At 39.0% G+C, this 22,579-nt stretch overlaps 1 protein-coding gene across 2 annotated transcripts; it reads right to left on the minus strand.

Moving 5' to 3' along the window:
• Positions 1–969: 969 nt before the first annotated feature.
• On the minus strand, positions 970–4,132 carry LOC148040669 (aquaporin NIP6-1-like). 2 transcript variants are annotated; one of them, XM_087660876.1, is made up of 5 exons: positions 3,204–3,378; positions 2,867–3,091; positions 2,561–2,758; positions 2,007–2,068; positions 970–1,909 (listed from the first exon to the last, which is right to left on the minus strand). In XM_087660876.1, the coding sequence occupies exons 1-5, from the start codon at positions 3,207–3,209 to the stop codon at positions 1,720–1,722; spliced, it is 681 nt and encodes a 226-aa protein (XP_087517002.1). In that variant the 5' UTR covers positions 3,210–3,378; the 3' UTR covers positions 970–1,719. The 2 variants fall into 2 exon arrangements, with proteins under 2 accessions (XP_087517002.1, XP_087516995.1); XM_087660869.1 differs by lacking the exon at positions 3,204–3,378 and adding an exon at positions 3,665–4,132 and having other exon boundaries at positions 971–1,909.
• Between the last annotated feature and the right edge of the window lie 18,447 nt (positions 4,133–22,579).

Genomic DNA, 22,579 nt, shown 5'->3' on the forward strand with positions numbered 1-22,579 from the left:
TGCACATGTGCATGTGTGTGTGTGCACCTTTGTGTGTGTCCATTAACTTTATATGTATATGGCATTTTGTCGAGACACTATCATGTCATGTCGTACAAATTAAGGAATGACATTGTTCATTTTTATGACCACATATATATGAGGGATGAAGTTATACACATTCTTCTATAGAGATGTTAGAGTTGGCCCGAGGAGTTTATATGTGGGGCCATGAATGCACATTCAAGTACATTGTTAATAGTGACTACCCTAGGCTAAGGTTGTATTGATATATGCGTACAAATATGTATGCATGTGTAAAAAGAAACTTATGATAGAGCTATTCAAAACTTGTAGAAAAACCTTTGAATTGAACGTGCACCCAAACAATGTGCCATCACGCATGCATGCATGCATGCGTGCGTGCGTGTGTGCGTGGGTGTGTGTGTGTGCACATGCGTGCATGCATGCATGTGTGTGTGCACCTATGTGTGTGTCCATTAACTTTATATGTATATGACATTTTGTCGAGACTCTATCATGTCATGTCGTACAAATTAAGGAATGACATATTGTTCATTTTTATGACCACATATATGAGGGATGAAGTTATACACATTCTTCTATAGAGATGTTAGAGTTGGCTCGAGGAGTTTATATGTGGGGACATGAATGCACATTCAAGTACATTGTTAATAGTGACTACCCTAGGCTAGGGTTGTATTGATATATGCGTACAAATATGTATGCATTTGTGTAAAAAGAAACTTATGATAGAGCTATTCAAAACTTGTAGAAAAACCTTTATTGTAAATCATGAACGTCTAAATGTGACACATTGGGCTAAGTCCTAGAAAATCAGTTTTGTGAATATGTTGCAACCTTTTCCAATTTAATTGTCATTGATGACCACCTAAAAGTCAATAACCTCCATTAATTCTAGAATACCTCAATTGTTGAGGAAAATCATCCAAAGGCAAAGTGATTGAGCATGCAAAAATGGTCTGCCATTTTGGTATTCTTATCCTTTTTAACATGTAAAATAAGTCGAAAAGAGACTCCTTTCCATATTCATCTTAGCTTTCTTGAAGGAAACAAGGACTAGGCATACATGAGCATAAAAAGTACAACATGATGATGAGGCTACATCATATATTGAGGCACATAAGGCTGGGAAGAGAGTTTGAGGTTGTCTCATCGTACTTAAATATGAAATCTTCAAGGGACAAGCAAGCATGATCAAATTTGGGAAAAATAGGACATGGCAAAGCATGATGTCAATATATGAAGTATTAATGTTGAGAGAAGTATGGTTAGACAGTATATTTGTGGGAGATGGAAAGGATGATGATGATTAGATGTACCATTTTAATGATCCAAAGGAGATTACAAGATAAGCTGATTATATGGAGGCATATTATATATATTTAGATCAAATCATATGATTGTAACAGGGATAATTCAAGATTAATCATGAAAGCAAATCCTTGTAGCATATGTAGGTAGGTAAAATTAGGATCATCATCATCATCAAGAGGGTCGTCTTCATGAGAAGCAGGATAATCATTATCGTCATCTACAGGATCGTACGTCTTCATTAGAACCAGCATAATCACCATCATCGCCATCATCATCATCTTCATTGCCATCCTTTCATAATGTTGTGGAAGCTGGACCCTTACAGGATTATGTGTAGTATTTAGACATGCTTGTCATCATCCATCAACGTCATCATAACCATCATCTTCTTCTGATACTTGTTCCCACAGTGCCATCTGGGCTCTTGAATCTGACAAGAGTGTAGGTGGCACTGCCTCCCAAGGCACCCATGACAGGCCCGAAGATGTACACCCACAGGCCTCTGAAATTGCCTGCGACAATGGCTGGCCCCAGAGTCCTCACTGGATTCATGGAAGCTCCAGTGATTGCCCTGCACCCATCAAAAATAACATTCATCATCATCATTTACCAATCCGATGCTTACTATTCGTATTCAATTATTCAGTAGCGGATATTGATTAACCCACCCCGCCACAAGGTTGTTCAGTATCACTGTTGCCCCCACTGCTATGCCTGCAAGCTCCCCAACCTGGTCCAAGCCAGTACAGAGCGCTTTAGGTGGATTTGCTCATAAATCTTTTGGAAATTGGACATGCATAAAGGTATAAATCATTCCTGTGCATCGCAGACATGCAAAGAGATGCACGTATGGGCTTATATGTAGGTAAGTTCATGGATCTGGATAGTTACCTATAGTGCTTCGTGGATGCATGCACACTTACCTTGCATGTACAGAAAGTTATACATGGTTATGCGTTCGTGAGCCTTAGTATTCTTATGCAGCAATATTTTGATGATGAATACGCGAATGCATGCAAAGTCACCCCCTGCATATAACAGTATACATGTAAAGAGACGCATGCATGGGCATGCATGTATATATGGGCGCTATATATTATATTGCATCCAGGAGCACGCATGTATTATATGAAATTTTGTGCATGCAGCTGGCCTGCTTAGATGTACAGGTGCATGATGGATATTTCCCACACCAGTTTGCTGTTGTGAAAGAGCCACTTACTGCTCTGTTATCAGTGGCAACTGCTGTCACCACAAACATCAGACAAAATGTGATGATGAACTCCACCACAAAGGCTTGTGACAGTGTACCCGAAGGCACTGTCACGCCCCCAGCACCGTCATATGGTTGCATGACAACCTTCAAGACAAAGGAGGCAACTATGGAAGCTACTAGCTGGGAAACAAAGTACAGTGGCACCTGCATGTCATGGATACTTATAATCAGTCACGAGAGAAAAGCTCAATTTGTACACAGAGAAATATTATTGAGGCAAGGTTTCGGAATTCAAGAAAGGAATATAGTTACCTGAGGCCATGGGAATTCTTTGATTGTGGCAAAAGCAAGTGTCACAGCAGGATTAAGGTGAGCTCCTGATATGTGACCAGTAGAGAAGATCACTAGCATCACTGCCAAGCCAGCTGCCAACCCCACCCCCATGTAGGTTAGCCCTCCATTTGTCTTCTCGTTCATGATGGTGGAGCCTGCTGAGGAAAAAATCAGCAAGAAGGTGCCCACAAACTCGGCCCCTGCCTGCCATGCCCACACACAACTTAATCAGTCATGATCTCATATCAACAAATTACCTTTTTTTCATTCACAAAGCATGGAAAGGCGGAGCGTGTTTCGTTCAGCAGCACTCAACTGCCATGTCCTATTTGCTTCAAGCTCAGCATATTTTACTCAACAGCAGCCAAAACTATTCATATCTTCATTCATTCTAGGAAATTTGGACAGGCAGAGAGCTTAATTCATTGAACAACTTTCAAGTTTTGGCATCTTTGTTTCATTCAAGGACAGGCAGAGCTTGATCAATCACACTTTGAGTATAATCCATACAAAACAGTAGCTGAACAACAGCTTGCTTATGCTCCTAGTATTTGTGTGCGGTGGTCACTGGACGACAACAGTGTAACTCTTATATAAGGAGTTGGTGGCATCATGCATGTTGATCCTTATCACCTCCCTCCTCTACCACAGCTGCAGCTGTATTGAATATGCAGGCAAAGCAGGCCTTTGGCTTCCAAGCCCCAAGTAAAGAAAAAGAACATAGAACTTTGAATATACGGTCACCGTGGGCAAAGCATATTCAGATGTGCGCTTTACCCTCTTGCAAAGGATGGCAGTAGGGGTGTGACTGGCTGTTAGCTCAGGTTTGGATGATTCCATGGTAGTGTCGCCATTGACACATATCTGCAGGAGGGATGGCCATGCGGGGCTCGCACCTGGGCTCTCTTCAGTGTGATCTGCATCGAATGCTTCGTGGTGTGCATCAGGAGTCTGATCATCGGCCACGAGGCTTGTGCCATTAATACTGGCAGCAGGAGGATATTCATCAGAAGTTGGTGGCATTGTAATGGCTGTTTGCTGGCACATCGACTGCGGATCTATAGTACTGCAGGCTATGGTGACTAAAAAGATCTTGACAGTATGCGACTGACACGGTGTCAGAAGAAGCGAGCCTACTAGCCTACTAGGTGCAAGGCTATGGTGGTGGCTGAAAGATTTTGAGGATATGATTGCTGCAGTGTCAGAAGAAGCAAGCCCACTGGGTGCAATGGCCAAGGCATCATGTGTGTCACCTATATATATATGTGTGTGTGTGTGTGGGCTGTGCAGTGTGTTCTGAGTTTGAGGTGACATCAAACAAAAAGAGGGAATTTCTCAGATTGAATCAGAAAAAAGAGAGAGCACACACATACATGTCAACCTATTATTGAAGCACAATTGTGCACACTAGTTCCTCATGGGACCCAAGGCAATCAGGAGATGCATTCTTAGAAAATGCCCAGTCAAATATCAATTGGTTGGAAATGTTTTTATTTGTGAAGAAGAAACTGCCAGTTCATTCAGGTGGGTGGGTGTGTCACTGTGTGTGTGGAGAAGCCTAACTGCTGGGCGGGCCCAAGCGGCCCGGCCCGGCGGGCAGCCGGGCGGGCACGGGGCTGGAGTATGAGCATGCCCTCCCTACAAAGCAAATACTTCTTTTCTCTTATAAATTATTAATTTAAATAAAGAGGCTCTAATTGCCTGGAAATTATCTCAGACTGGGTGTCCATACATCCCAAATTTATCAGCTTTCCATCAAAATTTTGGAGGAAAAAAAAAACAAAAAGCTAATAAGTTTCTTTTCTGAATTTTGGAAAAAGGAGAAATAGTGAGATATGAAGTAAATTTAGGGGCACTAAATGCATCAAATTTATATTTTCTGAATTATAGAAAAAAATTAAAGATTTTGCAGGGTTTTGTTGTCTGAAGGGACAGGTGGAGGGACCGGAGTGGCACGTACAAGGGCGGTCTCGCAGAGGGTTGTTTTCTGTGTCTTTTAACTTCGGTTTTGTTGCAGGGAAAAACTGCCCGGTAAAACAGTGACGGGGGGCCCGGGGGGGCGGCTTGGAAGCATGAGGCGGTAAATTAAAAAAAAAGGAAGAGAGAGACGCTCCGCCACACCCTCCGCATATTTTGTTTTCACCACAATCGTGTAAGGATGTTCTACCCTTACCCTTTTCAAGAATTACCGTAGGGTAATGGGCCCAAACCAGTGCCATCTAATGGCCCCATTTTATTTTTTATTTTATTTTTAAACCATGCGCTTGTAGAATGATATTATCAACATGGAAAAAAAGGTATGTACTAAGCCTATAATTAGGCCAATTTCAAGATAGCAATCCTAAGTCCTTGACAAGGCTCATCAGTCTCGTCACAAATTTACAATATACCTAATGGTATGCATCATACGGTACTCAAATTTAAAAAGTTTGTTGTATTCTGATCTTTTTGTCAATTAGACAATAGTTGTAAGTGAAGGAAGGGTTCACAGAAGAGTGACAACCAGGGGCCAATAGAGTGATGACAGGAGGATGCATTGCTTTAAGGTTTTACAAAATTCCAAAATATAAAAGCTTTCACATGACTCAATTATTTAACTTACGATAAGCTTATGTGTAGTACAAAAGATTTCAAATTATAACTTTAAATGGTTAAAATAGATCCATTTTTAATGCGAAAGTGTCACTCAATTGGATGGGGTGGGTTTCGCTTCTATGGGGCATCACCTTATTGGACCCTTTACCTTGTTGTGTTAAATCATGTTTTTCCCACCATACCTTTACCAAATGCCTCATGCCCAATTTCACATACATTTTTTAACATTGAGGGTTCATCATGTAACGAGAACCTTCCTAATAGCCAAAAGGTTTAATTTCCTTATAAACAAACAAGCACCTTCCTTCAAGGCTTACCATCACTACATGCACCTTGGTCCATCATATCCACGAGTCATCAAAGGAGCCCATCACACATTCTATCAACATAATGATTTTCCATTACTTCGACAATCAGGGGGGGAAAAAAAAGATCTACCATTAGAATTTTATTTACAGGGCCAAACCTTTGGTTGTGAGATGTGGAACTCGAGCTCCTTGGAAGACAGAAGGCTTGATATGGTCATTAAAATCAAGATATCAAGACACTTATGATTCATGGAAAGGTCCCAAAAGTTATGTCATCAATATCATATCATAACCAATTCAAGCAATTTAGAATTAATGTTTGATACATAAAGTGCCCTCTGTTTGCATTATTCGACACATTAAAATGTTAGGGACCATGTGTAATATATGAAGGCTTGAAACTAAAATAAGACTAGTTATGAATATCATGGTGATGAAAGATCCTAGTTAGCTTAGGATTCCTAGTTACCCATCATATAACTCTTTTGCCCCACCTAATCAGATGCTTCCATGAAAACATGTTCAAGTTGCATGAGTCAAAAAGCACAAAGGTAAGTTCTCTATTAATTTGTGTTTGCATGGAAATCTTTTCTTGAATATTGATCAATGCAAACTTTTGGTATTTCGTGAGGATCACACATGTCCTCTGTGATTAAGGGATGATCCTTGAAGATCCATCTTGATTCTAGCCTTTTGTCCTCCATGAACAATGAGAGAAAGGTGGATTTCAAAAGTGTAAGGTTCTTTTTACTTCAAATCTAATAATTAGCAAGCTTTATCATTTCTAGTTCCATGTTGGTTCCCATCATTCAATATTAAAACCGCAATACTTATTCCTTGTCTTCTATCCTCAAATACCAACATCAAGCCTTCTTTACAAATGTGGTAAACTCAAACGTCACAACTGTGTTGACCTTGGCATTTGGTTCTACTATGATGCATAACTACATGGCTCTAAATAGCTATTAACCAATATTGATAGATCATAGTTATATAAATGAAAAAATGCATGCAGGCATATCTTCAAGGTTTAGGAAATTGGGGATTCGATATATGATATCCCTAAGATGTTACAAAAAGTGTATCATATACATATTGAGATGTGAGACTTTATCTCTTTTTCAAGCTTGTGGAGTATCTAGTCACATGCTAAATATATACCCTTTGAAATTGATCTTTGATGTCCATGTAAAAAAACATAGCTATAATAATAAGGATTCCCAAAGTGCTTGAGAGTACATACGGTACAATGTCTTCCTAGCCACTTTGTTCTTATGATAAAGAAATTTATAACTAAGTTTTTACAAAACAAGCTAGTTAGTAAGCATTAGAGTCAAAAGTATTATATGTATGAGGCACAAGGATAGAGGATTCTCTCTACTATTCCATATATAAATTTCTTAGTGAAGAAATGTCTACAACCTTTTACAAATTATAGAAGTATGGTAGGGAAGGTTTACCTTATGAATCTTAGTATTTCCTTCAATGCTGCAATAATGCATTGAAATTTTTTCCAACGCTAGATAATGCTAAACTTGAAAGACAAGTACATTCGTATGGTGTAAAGGTTTTCACAATAAGGCAATTTATGTAAGGGTGCAAATTTATTGATTAAAAGTAAGTTGATGTTAAAGTAGCACCCAGTAATACACATAGTATATTATTCAAAGTAAAGACTATTGAGGCATTACTAAGCTGTCGAAAACTAAGACATATTTCTATAAATCTTTTGTTTTGGTTGTATGAAGTTATTGCTTTGCTTGAGGGCTGGGTCAGGCAGAGGGGGAGGAGGGGGAGGAGGGGTTGGATAACCCTACAAGCACATAATCACACTAATGAACAACAATGGGGGAGTGGGGTGAAGCTAACCTTTTACTAACCCTATAAGCATCACCGAAAAACACAATTCTAATATAATTTTAGCAACACAAAGTCATCCCGTTGTTGGTTAGCAAGAAAGGTGTGTGTCATCTCAGCCAATCATCTTTGTACAGCAAACATTTAATGCGACTAGCTATGTTAGTTTAGATATAATGATAGGTATTATTATTCTTTCTTTTGCCTTGGTGCAATCATTAGATCACTAAGGATAGACTTCCTATGAGCTGCAATTCCACTAAACCCATAGACCATGGGGCAACATGGCTCCAAGACCAACCAAAATAGTTATGATGATTATCTATAACACAAGCTTAAGGGTCATAGGTTTAAGCAAGAAAAACTAGGGAGGCTATTAAACAACCATGCCAATCTATTTGAGCTATGCAATGATCATTAGACTAGGCATAATTCTTATTATTTTCTTATTACTATTTTAGAAGCCTCAACCCATTTTGAATATCCTTAGTTCAATGCTAGTTATTGTTTATAAGTCTAGTGATGCAGTTGACATGTTCTTATGTTCATTATTTATAAGATGTTCCTTTTGCATCTACCTTTCTCTTTCCATGCTCCCCCTTTACCCCAAAACATGTGTATGGATGACCCTTAGCTTGCACTTCTTAACTTGTTCAAGTAGTTTCATATGCTTGAAGAGTCTTACTTTAGGCTTTAGGAACAATTGATGAGGTTTTCTATTTATCCTTTGTTTAATAATCTCTTCTTCAAAAGTTTGAAAGCCAACTCTATGTTGCACTATTAGGCAATCCATTTTGTTGCTTGAGCTACCAATTTGTAAGCTATTGGACCACCAAAATGTATTAAAGAAATGAATTGAAGATTTATAGGTTCCTAACTTTTGCTATCCGTAATAAGGATGGAGAGGAGGTGAAGTCTCGGACAAGATGTGGAGACCAAATTTGCGAAATGTTTTAGTACATTCAAGATGAATTTCCTTAGGGTGTGCATAAGCTAACTCACTAGCCCAAATGCATAGCTCAATTTTGGCATAATGATAGCTATGTATGTGTGTCAAACTTGTAGTGTCTTCAAATAAGTAACTTGTAACAATACACAGCATTGCCTTATACTCTCATGGCATAATGCTTGTATAGAAATAGCCATCCCACACTTCGATAACTTATCTAAACTGTATACGTTGAAATGCCTCATCATGTTTCTTTGAAGAATAAAAGCTCTTTATCAAGTCTTTAAATGTAAAAATGTAACTCACCCACGTGCTCCATATTTAACTACTTATTCAAATGGGTTTTGACATCATAAATATCATTGTAATTACTACTTGTAACAATCAAGTTACTAACATTACATCTTACTACTATATTATTTTAGCTATAGGTTCGAACCTCCAAAGGGCTTCCCAAACCATCCCTCTTTTCCAAACCTCCCTCCCCTTCCCCTCCCCTCTTTCTCACGTATAATATTCTTACTATTATATTATTTTAACTATAGGTTTAGAAAGCCTCGAACCTCCAGAGGGCTTCCCGAGCCTACCCCCTTTTCCAAACCTCCCTCCCCTTCCCCTCCCCTCTTTCTCACGTGTAATATCTCATTTTCTCTTCCCCCTCCCTTTTTTCATTAAAGCCTCCCCTCTCCCCCACCTCCCTTTTTTAAATTAAAACCCCCTCCCCTCTCTCTCTTTCTTTTCTCCCTCCCCTTTTTAATTAAATTCCTCCCCCCTCTCTCTCTCATGTGTAGGGCCTAGGTTCTCTCTCTCTCTCTCTCTCTCTCTCTCTCTCTCTCTCTCTCTCTCTCTCTCTCTCTCTCTCTCTCTCTCTCTCTGTCAGAGAGAGAGAACTAGGGAGAGAGAAAGAGGAGAGAGAAGACTATAGAAGAGAGAGAAAGACTACAGGAAGAGAGAGAAGAAGAGTGACGAGGAGAGAGAAATACTAGATTTAGAGAGAGGAAGACAAGAAAGAAGGGGAAGCCATAGAAGCTGTGAGCAAGAAGGGAGAGAAAGACTGTAATTGTATTAATGTGTCAAAAAGATATGAAAAATTACATCTTCTCTCCTTTTATACCAATGTCAGTGTGACATGGCATAATATCAATGTTATTAACACTAATTTGTTATTCCGAGCTTCTTACAATCTATCCCTTCCCAAAAGTTTTTGTCCTCAAAAACAAACCTAGAAATAACTAGAAAGAAGATGGATAGAACAGAGTATTACTCTATTTTATAGCCTTACAAATGGGAAATGAATGAAAGATGATCACTAAATGGGCTAAATTTGAAGAACAGAAGTAAGCCCCAGTATATACATGATTTGGAATACTTCAGAAGCAAATGGAGCCATAAAGTCTTCAACAGATAATCCCGGAACAAAGTAGACAGCTTGCTGTGTAAACAGACCCTGCTGTACCAAATCTGCCATAACTTTTGATAGAAGTGTCCAAATGGGATGTGCCATATATCAAAACGAAGTCTTGAAGAGTACTTTAAGCCCATTTAGATAGCTTAACTCTGAAAATTAGGCACAATAAAAACTGTTCTAAAATAGCGTGTTGTCTCGAACTAGTCTGCATCATTACTAGCTCCATAAGCAATAGGCTTCAACCACTAATGTCTCCCTCAAGTATGGATACTCATCCAATATAGAATCAGGTCTCCAAGAAGCCTCTTCAGGTGGTAAACCTCTCCATTTGATCAAATATTCCACAATAGAACGTGATCGAAGCGTTTTTTCACGTTGACCTATAATAGCCTCTGGGATGTACTGAATAAGACCATATTCATCAATGGGTGGCAGCTCATCAACTATATCCACTGGATCACCATAATAGGGCTTGAGCTAACTAACATGGAAGACGTTATGAATCTTTGTAGTAGAGGAAAGCTCTAGTTTGTATGCCAAATCTCCAATTCGTTTGAGGATCCTGTAAGGGCCATAAAACCTGTGGGCAAGCTTATTACTAGATCCATCTTTTAACGTAGAGTACTTGGATTTGGGCACCTTCAACAAAACCAACTCTCCTTCTTGGAACTCTAAAGGCCTCCTCTTCTCATCAGCATACATCTTCATTTGATCTTGAGCCTTCCTTAGATTCACCTTGCATTACTGAAGAAGGGTCTACATTCTCTCCAACTCCTCCTTCCCATGAGGATTGATCTTTTCATTAAAGATGACTGTGGGTAAGGGCACCTTATAACCATACAAAGCCTCAAAGGGTGAAACTCCTATGCTTGCATGAGTAGAATTGTTATAAGCAAACTCAGCCAAGTGTAACCAAGAATCCCATAAGGTTTGGACATCATAGCAAAAATGGCGAAGATAAGTCTCCAACCATTTATTAACTCTCTCTGTCTGTCCGTCAGTTTGAGGATGATAAGCAGTAGATAGAGCCAATATGGGCACCCATAGATGCAAATACCGCCTGCTAAAAGTTACTCATAGACTTTGAGTCTCTATCATGGACAATCACCCGCGGTAATCCATGCAGTCTAAAAATATGCTCAATAAACTGGTTGGCCACTAGAGAAGCAGTAAACTGAATCTTGGTTGGAATAAAATGAGCTGCCTTGGTGAGTCTGTCTACCACCACATAAATACTATTCCACCCCTTCTTGGTAGTAGGTAAGCCAGTAATGAAATCCATAGTAATATGAGTCTATTTACCTGTAGGAATAGGCAATGGCTGTAACAAACCTCCTGGCTTATGGGTGATGTCCTTATTTTGTTGACAAGGCATACACTTCATAACAAAATCCTTAACATCTTTCCACAGTCCTTTCCAATAAAAGCTTATACTGATCCTGTCATAAGTCTTGAAAACTCCTAAGTGTCCAGCTAGAGCCGAAGAATGTAACTCCTCCATAATTTTCTACTTAAAAGAAGAAGTAGAAGGAATAACAATATTGCCTTTCCACCAAATAAGACCATTTTTAAGCTGGTAATGCGAGTTTTCTTCCATAAGACCTTGCTGTAATTTCTGAAAGATTTGGCTGAATTCCTCATCTAAAAGATAGGCCTCCTGTAGTTCTTCAATCCAATCATTATGTAATTCTGTCATAGCTGAAACTTTGTAAGCCCACATACGAGAAAGAGAATCAGTCCTATGTTATCTTTGCCCCTTGTATGAGTGATGTCAAAATCATAATTCTGTAATGTAGCTACCCAATGACGTTGCTTTGAAGTGAGATTTGACTGAGTAAGGAAATACTTGAGTACCCTGTGATCACTATGTACTCTGAATCGGCTGCCATATAAGTAATGGTGCCACTCCTTGATTGCATGCAAGATAGTCAATATCTCCTGGTCATAAACATTCATGGCTATTTCCTTATTTGTAAGCTTACGGCTCTCAAATGCAATTACTCCATGCTCCTGAAGCAAAACAGCCCCAATGCCACGGCCACTAGCATCACACTGTATAGTAAACTCTTTGGAGAAATCCAAGCATACTAAGATAGAAGGAGAAGTAAGGAGTTCCTTTAACTGGTTGAAGCTGCTATCTACGAGAGTATCCCAAAAGAAAGCCTCCTTCTTCAACCTGTCAGTCAAAGGAGCTGCAATTGTCGCATAATGCTTTATAAATCGGCGATAGAATGAAGATAGACCAAGGAATCCTCTAAGAGAGGTAGTAGTAGTAGGTGTTGGCCAATCTCTTATGCTTTGCACCTTCTTGGAATCAGCCTGTATTCCTTTTTCACTGACAATATGTCCCAAGTATTCCACTTAAGTCTGCATGAAAGAGCACTTCTTCTCCTTAGCAAAAAGCCTATGATGTCTCAATACATCAAAAACCCTCCTCATATGTGCTAAGTGATCCTATAAAGTCTTGCTATAAATCAAGATGTCATCAAAGAACACCAAGACAAACTGAAAGAGGAAAGGTTGCAAGATCTTATTCATCAGGCTTTGAAAGGTAGCTGAAGCATTTGTAAGCCCAAATGGCATCTCCAAGAAATGATAGAGCCCACGATCAGTCCTGAAAGCAGTCTTGACTTCGTCACCCTCTCGCATGCGAATTTGATGATACACTGACCTCAAATCAATCTTTGTAAAGAATCGAGCCCCCTTAAACTCGTCAAGCAAATCATCAATACTGGGTATAGGATACATGTTCTTCACTGTGATCTTATTGAGATCCTTGTAGTCAATACACATTCTGAAAGATCCATATTTCTTTTTGACTAACAGGACTGGAGATGCGTAAGGTGAAGAACTTGGTTCAATAAATCCCATTTCAAGAAGTTCTTTGATTTGGTTGGCTACTTCCTCTCGTTCATACTTTGATAATCTATAAGGTGGCTTATTAATTGTCTTTGAGTTGGGCTCCAAATCAATGGGGTGGTCCACTGCTCTCTTAGGAGGCAATGAAGTAGGTACTTCAAACAAATCTCTATACTCCTCAAGAAGAGCTGTCAAGGCTGGATGGTTTGCTGAATTATTGGGCTGATCCTGTGTTTCTTTATTGAAATGCAAAACAAATATTTGAGAGCACTTCTTGTACTCTCTTTTGAGTTGTTGAATAGTGATAAGCTGAAAATCTGATCTACTAGGAATTCCCTGTAAATGGATAAGCTGTCCATTGGAGATAAACTCTATATATAACTGTGAGAAATCCATAGTGATCCTGCCTAATGTCATCAACCAATCACAATCGAGTACAATATCTATGGGCCTCATTTCCAGAGTGATCAAGTTTACCTTGGCTTCAAAATTTTCAGCCAACTGCAAAGAAACCTGTGGGAAAATCTATGTGCTGATTTCTTCTTCACCATTAGCCACTTGAACTCTAATGGGTTGCTGTAAGTCTGTGGGAACACAATTTAACTTGTCCATGATGGACTTATTCACAAAACTATGAGTACTACCGCTGTCTATCAGGATGAACACTGGCTTTCCACATATGCTTCCCTTCATACGAAGTGTATTAGGGCTCTTAGATCCCGTCCAAGCATCCATAGAGATAGAACAATTAGTGGCAGCAAGCGACTCATCACAAGATCCACCAGGGTCAAACGGAACATTTCCACCTGGATCAAAAGGAAAAGAGTCAGCTGGATCATAAAAATACTCATGTCCAACTTCCTCCTCAAGATCCTCATTTTCAACATTAAATGCCACTGCATTAGCTTCATCTATGTCATCTTCAAAATCCTCAAAAACCAACATACTCTGAAGCTTAGGTTTGGCATTTTTGTATACACACTTTGAAGCATGATCAGGTGTATACTTTTCCCCGCACTTGAAACATAAGCCTTTGTCCTTCCTTTATTTGTAAAGATCCACGGGAATAGATTTGGGATTTGTATTAGCTGAAATGGACTTAGGCTTGCTGTCCCCCTGCTTGAAATCGATTTTTGGACTGTTTGCTGTCCTGAAATTACTTTGAGGCCTAGAAGCATTAAATGGAGGATAAGTTGGTACCCGTAAGCTCCCATTGGGCACATGATTACTGCCATAAGTGTTACCAACTTGTCCCTGCTTTAAAACAGTCCTTGGCTGTCCATAACCAGGCTGAAATAAAGATTCTTTTCTATATTTTCTTCCATAGCGCTCTGCAAGCTCAATAGCCTTAAAAAGTGAAGTAGGATTTTGTGCCATAACATCAGCTGATAATGATGGCTCCAAACCATACATAAACTTGTGAAGCTTAGCCTCATCACTGATGCTTTTCACATACATGGTCAAGTTGAGGAATTGGTTTGTATACTGTCTTACACTTAGGCCCCTTTGTTCCAAACCATACCATCTCCGTGCTAACTTCTCTTTCTCAAGAGGCGAAACAAAGACTTCAGCCATAAGTGCCTTGAAAGCTTCCCAATTTTCTACAAGTATATTTTCTTTCTTGATATACCTCCACCAAGTATAGGCAAATCCCTCCAGATGCAAGGAAGTAAAGTGAATATTCATATCATCAGTTTTAGGGTATATATCAAAGTAGGACTCCATCTTAGATGTCCATTCCTCTAAATCAGATGGTGAAGATGACTGTCCATTAAATTTGGCTAAAACAATTTTGTCCTTAAACTCCCTTTCATGAAAGGGTTGCTACCCCAAATTTGGCTGATCAGGATTACCAAGTACAGAGCCTCCAAATTGAGACGAAAATCTTCCAACAAGTGGCTGAGAATTACTATGTAATCTTCCTATTGGTAGAGCACCCCTTGAATTTTGAGTATACACTCCAAAAGCTTGAGTATTGGCCTCATTCAAACTACCCAAATAGTCATCATGCCTCTGTGAAGCCTCTCCTACTTCATACTGACTATTTGGAATGCCTCTTCTTCCAATAATCCCATTTCCATGACCATTTTGGTTAGATGGCTGAAGTGGGACTGAAGGGCCACTGTTTGAACAAGCCTTTTCATTAGCTTCTCTTGATGCCATTTGCAACTGCATGAATTTAGAAATTTGTGCCATAAGTTGTTCATTGGATTCCACCAACTTATCAATAGAAGCCTTGGTTTGATCAATAGATAGAACCATCTGCTCCATTCTTGACAAGATGGCCTCATGTCGTTCCCTATGTCTTTGTTCATGGGCACACAAAGTATTATTGAGTATACTGACTTCTTCTTCTTGTTGAAGCTCTTCAAGGTTCTCTTGAAGTGTACAATCCATCATGGAATCCCTGAATTTCTGAGCATAATCTTCTTGGACCTTATTTTTGCCTTTATGTCCTGCCATATTGGTGCAGTCCTGCAGTACCCCCTGTCAGAGAAACGGCTATAACTTTTGCTAGGGAGCTCCGATTTCAGAAATTTTTAGTGCAAATCGAAGCTAAGAATGCCCTCTTCGAGATGAGCTATAGCATGTTATAACAGGTTTAGGACAAAAAATTTTGTAGCTAGATTTCAGAGTCTGAACTGTCTAGTCCTGCACCCTGTGTAGATCTATAAGTGCCATGTTTTGACCTTGTAGTACAAGATAGTAACCCCAAATGGCTACCAACCCTGCAAAAGGGTATATAGGACCTGTGGGTACTCTGTAGTACCTGCACCTGTGCTTCAGTAAAGAAGGGTGTACCTGTAACCACCTGTAAGTGACCTGTAAATTTCCTATTTTGGTCCTGTAGGTACTTGAGCCCTTGGGAAGTCTTCAATCTTCAATTCTCCACTCGTTGTACCTGTGTGAGGGATAAAATAGCATGACAAGCTCCCTACACAAGCTCCGAATCACCGGGAGATGGGCAAAGTTCCCCCCGGGTCGGTTGGTTGCATCCCTTCGGGATCTTTGATAGTGAGGGAGGGTCACCTCTCTTTTGTCCCACTATCTCCCCCGGCATCCACCTTTTTCCTAGGTGGGAATATCAACATGGCAGAGGCTAGTGTTCTAAGCAATCAGCATGATATGCATTTCTGAAATATTCATTCAGCCTTTCATGAGATGCAATTAAATGAGATTTTGAAAATTTGGGATAGGAGAAGGGTCTTACCAATGCAATTCAGTGACTCACCGATTGCTAGTACTTACCCTTTTACAATATTTCAGCTTGGGTGAAAGAAATTCAACAAAACAAATCAAGGTTATGCATCAAGCTGATCAAATGATGCCTATGATGAAGTAATGATTGAATCAAAATGAAATTCACTGGAATAGACTGGAATCAATGAGAATTAACACTAATCTCTGATTTATTGATCAATCCAGTGAATTAATTGATCAATAATCTCCCATCAACAAGTGGAAAAGCCATTAGCAATTGGATTATTGAGAGATTTCAGATATTAGTAAAGGAGAATACCTCCATTAAGCTTGAAGAATGTGATTGATGTCAGCTTCAATCCCATTGATGCAAAAGTTCTTCATAATCCCTCATAAATCCATAATAAAGCTTGAAATCTCCATAGAATCAGTCCATATAAGCTCCAATATGATGAAATCCTTGAAGAATCAATGCTCCGGCCTTGCTAACACTTGAACATCAAAGATTCAAGCCCCTTGATGAAAAGCCCCAAAATATTCCTTCCATTTGAGCTCCAATGTCATGCACGGGATGAAATCTCCTCAATGTCTTCAATCTTGGAGTCTATCCAGCTTGTACTTAGCATTAGAGAAGCCTTGGAGGTCGGGAAAGTCTAAAATTTTGAGAAATTTGAGCCTCCAGGTCTGTGGCTATGGCTGTCTTGCTGTGTATTAGGGTTTGAGCAAAAGAATGGCTTATGAGGGTTCTTCTGTGGTGGCTGAAGATTGTTGTCAACAAGTGCTTGATGAAGCCTTCAAGACCTTTGATCAATGAGCTGAAGATTTGGAGCAAGCTGAGCAGGGAGAAGGAGCAGAAAAATCAACGCAAATTTTGGGCTGTTGTCTGGCTGAAAATCTGCGGCACGCATCAACTATGGTACTCCTCCTGAAGCTTAGGCAACAAGGAACCTTTGCCCCATGCTTTGACAGTGAGAAATGTTCAGCAGAGAGAGGTATTTGGAATTTTCTTGACAGCCACCATGGAAGCTTCAGCCAAAAGCTTGAAAGAGAGAGAATAGAAGCTCTCTTTTAAAAAGTAACTGTAGTTTAGCCTCTAATTAAGCCCGATTAACCATCCTTTATCCTAGTTACCTCCATTTTTGCATGAAATTTGATGACGTCCAGCCATTTAAGCCATTATCCGCCATATCTGACCTTGGATATCTCCAGATGTAGTGTCTTACTAACTGTAGATGATTTGCAACACTCCACTAGTCACTATCTTGTACCATTTTTGTCTGAATTTGATTTTGAAATAGGAAAATGGGACTGAAAATTGAAGAAAAGAATGGATCAAAGACTCAAGCTCTGATAGAACTAGGGAGAGAGAAAGAGGAGAGAGAATACTGCAGAAGAGAGAGAAATATTGTAGGAAGAGAGAGAAGAAGAGTGACGAGGAGAGAGAAATACTAGATTTAGAGAGAGGAAGACAAGAAAGAAGGGGAAGCCATAGAAGTTGTGAGCAAGAAGGGAGAGAAAGACTGTAATTGTATTAATGTGTCAAAAAGATATGAAAAATTACATCTTCTCTCCTTTAAAACCAATGTCAGTGTGACATGGCATAATATCAATGTTATTAACACTAATTTGTTATTCCCAGCTTCTTACACACACACACACACTCTCTCTCTCTCTCCTTATTTTAATTAAATAAAAATTTTACATTTAAAAGTTTAATTTCTCTCTCCTTATTTTAATTCAAAAAATTTACATTTAAAAGTTTATCTCTCTCCTTATTTTAATTCAACAAAATTTTTACATTTAAAAGTTTAATCTGAGAAAGAGAGAGAGAGAGAGAGAGAGAGAGAGAGAGAAAGAGCAAAAAAGAAAAAAGAGAAGAGGGAGGGAGGGAGAGAGGGGGGGAACAAAGAGAAAGAGAATTATAGAGAGAAGAAATATAAAATTTAAGAGAGAGAGAGAGAGAGAGAGGAAAAGAGAGGAGAGGGAGGGAGAGAGACAAAGAGAAGAAAATAAGAGAGAGAGAGAGAATAATAATAAGAAGAGAAAGATTTTGAACACAGTGAGAGAATTATAGAGAGAGGAAATATAAAATTTAAAAGAAAGAGAGAATTATAGAGAGATAAAATATAAAATTTAAGAGAGAGAGAGAGAGAGAGAATTATAGAGAGGAAATATAAAATTTAAAAGAAAGAGAAAAAAAAGAAACTTTTTTTAAATTAAAATAAAGAGATACACACACACACACAAAGAGCAAAAAAGAAAGAAGAGGAGAGGGGGAACAGAGAGAGAATTATAGAGAGAGAAAATATAAAATTTAAGAGAGAGGGAGAGAGAGGAAAAGAGAGGAGAGGGGGGAGAGAGACAGAGAAGAAAATGAGAGAGAGAAAATTTGAACATAGAGAGAATTATAGAGAGAGAAAATATAAAATTTAAAAGAAAGAGAAAAGAAAAAAATTAAAGAGGGAAAAAAAGGAAAAAAGATGAGAGAGAAGAAAAAGAGAGGAGGGGGAGAGAAAGAGAGAGAATAAGAATAAGAATAAGAAAGAGGAAGAGAGATGGGAAAAAAGAGAAAAAAGAAAAATATTTTTAAAATTTAAATATTTTTTGAGAAAGAGAAGAAGGGAGAAAGAAGGAGAGAGGGGGGAAGAGAGAGAGAGAGAGAGAGAGAGAAGGAGAGAAGAAAAAGATAAAATTTAAAAGAGAGAGAGGGAGAGAAGAAAAAACGGAAAATTAAGAGAAAGGGAAGAAGAAGAAAAGGGGGCGGAGAGAGAGAGAGAGAGAGGAGGAGGAGGAGGAGAAGAGAGAGAATATAAACATAAAGAGAGAATTATATATAGAGAAAATATAAAATTTACATATTTTAAGAGAGACTGAGGGGGGGAAGAAAGTGAAAGAAGAGGGGGTGGGGCAGGGTGGATGGAGCAAGGAGAGAGAGAGAGAGAGAGAACATGTAGAGAGAATTATAGAGAGAGAAAAGATAAAATAGAGAAGAAAGAGAGAAGGAAAAGAGAGGAGAGAGAGAAGAAAAGCGCAAAGAGAAGAAAAGGAGAGAGAGAGAGAGAAGAATAAGAAAAAAAATGAAAAAAGAAGAGAGGGAAAGAGAATGAAAAGAGAGGAGAGGCGGGAGAGAATAAAAAGAGAGACAGAGAACTAGGAGAGAGAGAAGAAATAAACTAAAATAGAAGGGAGAGAGAGAGAGAATTAGACGTAGGGAATTTGGAGGGGGAAGAGAGAGAGAGAGAGGAAAAAGAGGAAAGAGAAAGATGAGAAACGGATTGTTGAGCGAAGTTGCCGTGCGATAGCATAGCTACTTCGCTCACCGCTTCGAGGTAGCAAAGCGGCCTAGCGTTCCGTACGCGAGAAGCACGCGCGTAACTATAATGAGAGATTAGCATATAAAGCATGAAACTCCAATGGGAAAATGTGTTCGATAGTCTTCTCCAATCATTTTCTAGGCTTGTGAAGCCATTAAAGACTTTGTGTAAACAACATAACATTTGTAGCATGTTTAGCATCCTCATAGCTAGGATTTTATACCATATAGACCTCCTAGTCTCCCCAATCACACCACATTCCAACATTGGTTTTGGAGGCCTTGATGGTCACCTCAACTAGGTTTTTGTTCCTTGTTGAAAGCATGAAGCAAACATAAATCATTTCATTGAGTTGTTGGGTGTCCTAAAAGAAACTCCATAAATCATTTCATTGAGTTGTTGGGTGTCCCAAAAGAAACTCCATAATTTGAGATATCTGAGGACCTCAAGTGCTATTTGTGATGCTTATAAAGGCTAGTGCATTTTAGTCTTGAGGGTTGTTGCGTCTTAAGAAAAGTATACAATCATCTAAGTCAACTTGCAATTTGACATGACGTAGATGTACACATAAGCTTTAAGGCTTTTGTAAATATGATAACCTTTGCAAGATGTTGAATCTAGATTGAGGCTTTGTGAGTTTTATGAACAAGGATTTTCCCTCTAGAGAGAGATGATGGAGAAAATATAAGCTTGCAAAAAAGAAGTGGAGGCCAAAATATTTTTTTATTTATTTCCTCTTATTCACACAAACCAAAGTAGATAACAAAACACTCCATGACAAAGATAGACTAGTGTTATAGCTATGCTTGTTGTATAGTAGGCAAAACTAATTAGTAATAAAAAAAGAGAATCATTGACACATGTCAACCATGATGTTCATCACAATGTCACTTACTAGAACCTTTCCTCTCACACAGAATGGTAGTACCACTGTCACTAAATTGATTGCTTATTACGTATTTTCTATTTAGTAAATTTATATCAATAAACTAACGACTCACTTTTATTTAAGTGTTGATGATGATCTAGCATGGCCATGAGACCATTTAGAGACCAGGTGTCCTAGTGCATCACTTAATGGGATGATCAAAGCACTGTGATGGGGATATCTCGTACATGCAGTACATGTTATGAAGGGGAAAGGAAATGTTTACCAAGTGTAAGAGTATACACAAGAACCAAGGAGTTACACATAAATGAAGATGGATTAAGTTCTAAGAAGAGGAAGTGTATTAGCATTGTGTATATGTATTTATGTGTACATCCGGGGACACTTGGAAATGTTTACTTGTGTGTAATGAGCATTGCATTCATTTGGGATCATCCTCTCCCTTACAAGTCAAGGTTTAAGGTCTTTTCTTTCATTAAGAAAGACGAGAGAGGTAATTCTCTCACTAAGAATGACGAGAGATGTGATCCTCTGGAATTGAGGAGAGAAGTGATTTTCCCTTTCTAAAATCTAAAATGACACAAGCTTTTGTGTGGAAGTCAATCTTAAGGTTGAGACTCAAGGCAATCTAATGAACTCTCCTTATCTATGGCTCAAGGTGGTTGCATGGACTATAAGTTAAGAATGGAGTTTAAAAAGCTACTTTTTTTTAAAAAGACATGGTAAATCTATTTTTAAAATACCTCGCGATAAAAAGCCGATCTCTAAAAATAACCCTTACAATTTATCGAAAACGTCGAGATCTACAACTTTCGTGTTGGAAATTTTTTCATCTGAGCAACGCATAGAGAGATATTTCAAAATTTGTGCTACAGAGTAGGTCCTCGAACAGCCACATCTTACATGAAGATCGACCTTTCCAATCTTGGCACTCAAGTCTCTCTCCAAGAAGAGAAGTTCTTGGAGCCTATAAAAGGGGAGGCTCTCCTTGGGTGTGGGGGAGCTGAAGGAAGCATCACTTTGCATGCATCCAAGAGGAGAAGAGAATGAGCAAGTGATGTGAAAGCTCTGCTGAAATCAAGTTCCAAGAGGAGAAGAGAATGTGCAAGTACTACTGAAGCTCTGTTGAAATCAAGCTCCAAGAGGAGATCCCTACACATATTGTGTAGGAGAGAAGGTGTAAGTGCTGCAGAAGATCTGCTAAAATCAAGCTCCAAGAGGAGAGACCTACACATATTGTGTAGGAGAGAAGGAGCGACTCAAGAAGGATAAAGAAGTGTCAACTTCCAAGTTGTGCAAGTGTTAGGCCGGTTGTATACCATGTAAGGAACCATGATCTTATTCCCAAGATCTACAAGTTAAGAGCTTGTTTATGTGTAATAGAGGAGCTTACTCCTTGTCAATAATATAACTCCACAAGGGGGGGTACTCGCCCATCTTCTAGTCCCTAGTGTGTTGTCAATCTCTCTATCTCTCTCTCTTTATCTCTATATCTTTCTTTTCTCTCATCTGTTCTCTCTCTCTTTGCGCCAGCATAATATTCACCATATATCTTTTAAGTATATAAGAAGGTCGAGCGTGTATCTCGGATCTTATAACAGTGGTATCAGAGCAAGTCTCTTTGCTTTTCTCAAAGTAAAGGCACTCTTGCAAGAAGAACGTAAAGATGGCAATTGATGAAGTGTCTACAAGTGAGCAATTACAGGCTCAATTGACAGAGTATCGTAGCTTGTTGAAGATTTCCGAAGTACATCCATTGATTGACAGCTTAAGGGCAAGGGAAGAAGCTACTTATGAAGAACCAGATCCTCCAAAAGATGGTGATATTAGAGGAAACACCATTACACCAATTGATGGTGAAGGTGCAAAGCATCTAATTGCTGAGAAGCTTCCTAGAAGGAAGAAGGACTTTCGGGTCACGAAGAGTAAAAAGATCTCACCTCAAGTGAGGCGGATAAGGAGGAAGTCATCTCCCTCATCAACCAGCTACTCCCATGATTACTCAAGTCCCTCCTCCTCCTCCTCATCTTCTAGTTCCTACTCTCTTGGTTCTAAGTCTCATGCAATCTGCAAACGGACAAAGAGGGACCTTAAGAGAAGCAAGCTTAAGAAGACTAAGACTTTCAAGTCTAGGGATAAGGACATAAAGTTTGACTCTTATACTCGTAAGAGAGATCCTCCTAAGGCATTAGCGTTTGTTAGGCAGTTTGAAGTTACTTTTTCTAATGGTAATTTCTTAGAAAAGTCCAAGCTCAGGCATGTAGGCATGCACTTGAAAGACACCGCTAACAATTGGTGGTTGACTCTCGTTT

The sequence above is a fragment of the Lygodium microphyllum genome, chromosome 2 (genome assembly GCF_053477565.2).
Source record: "Lygodium microphyllum isolate KBCC chromosome 2, Lygodium_microphyllum_v1.1.10, whole genome shotgun sequence".
NCBI classification, from domain to species: Eukaryota; Viridiplantae; Streptophyta; class Polypodiopsida; order Schizaeales; family Lygodiaceae; genus Lygodium; species Lygodium microphyllum.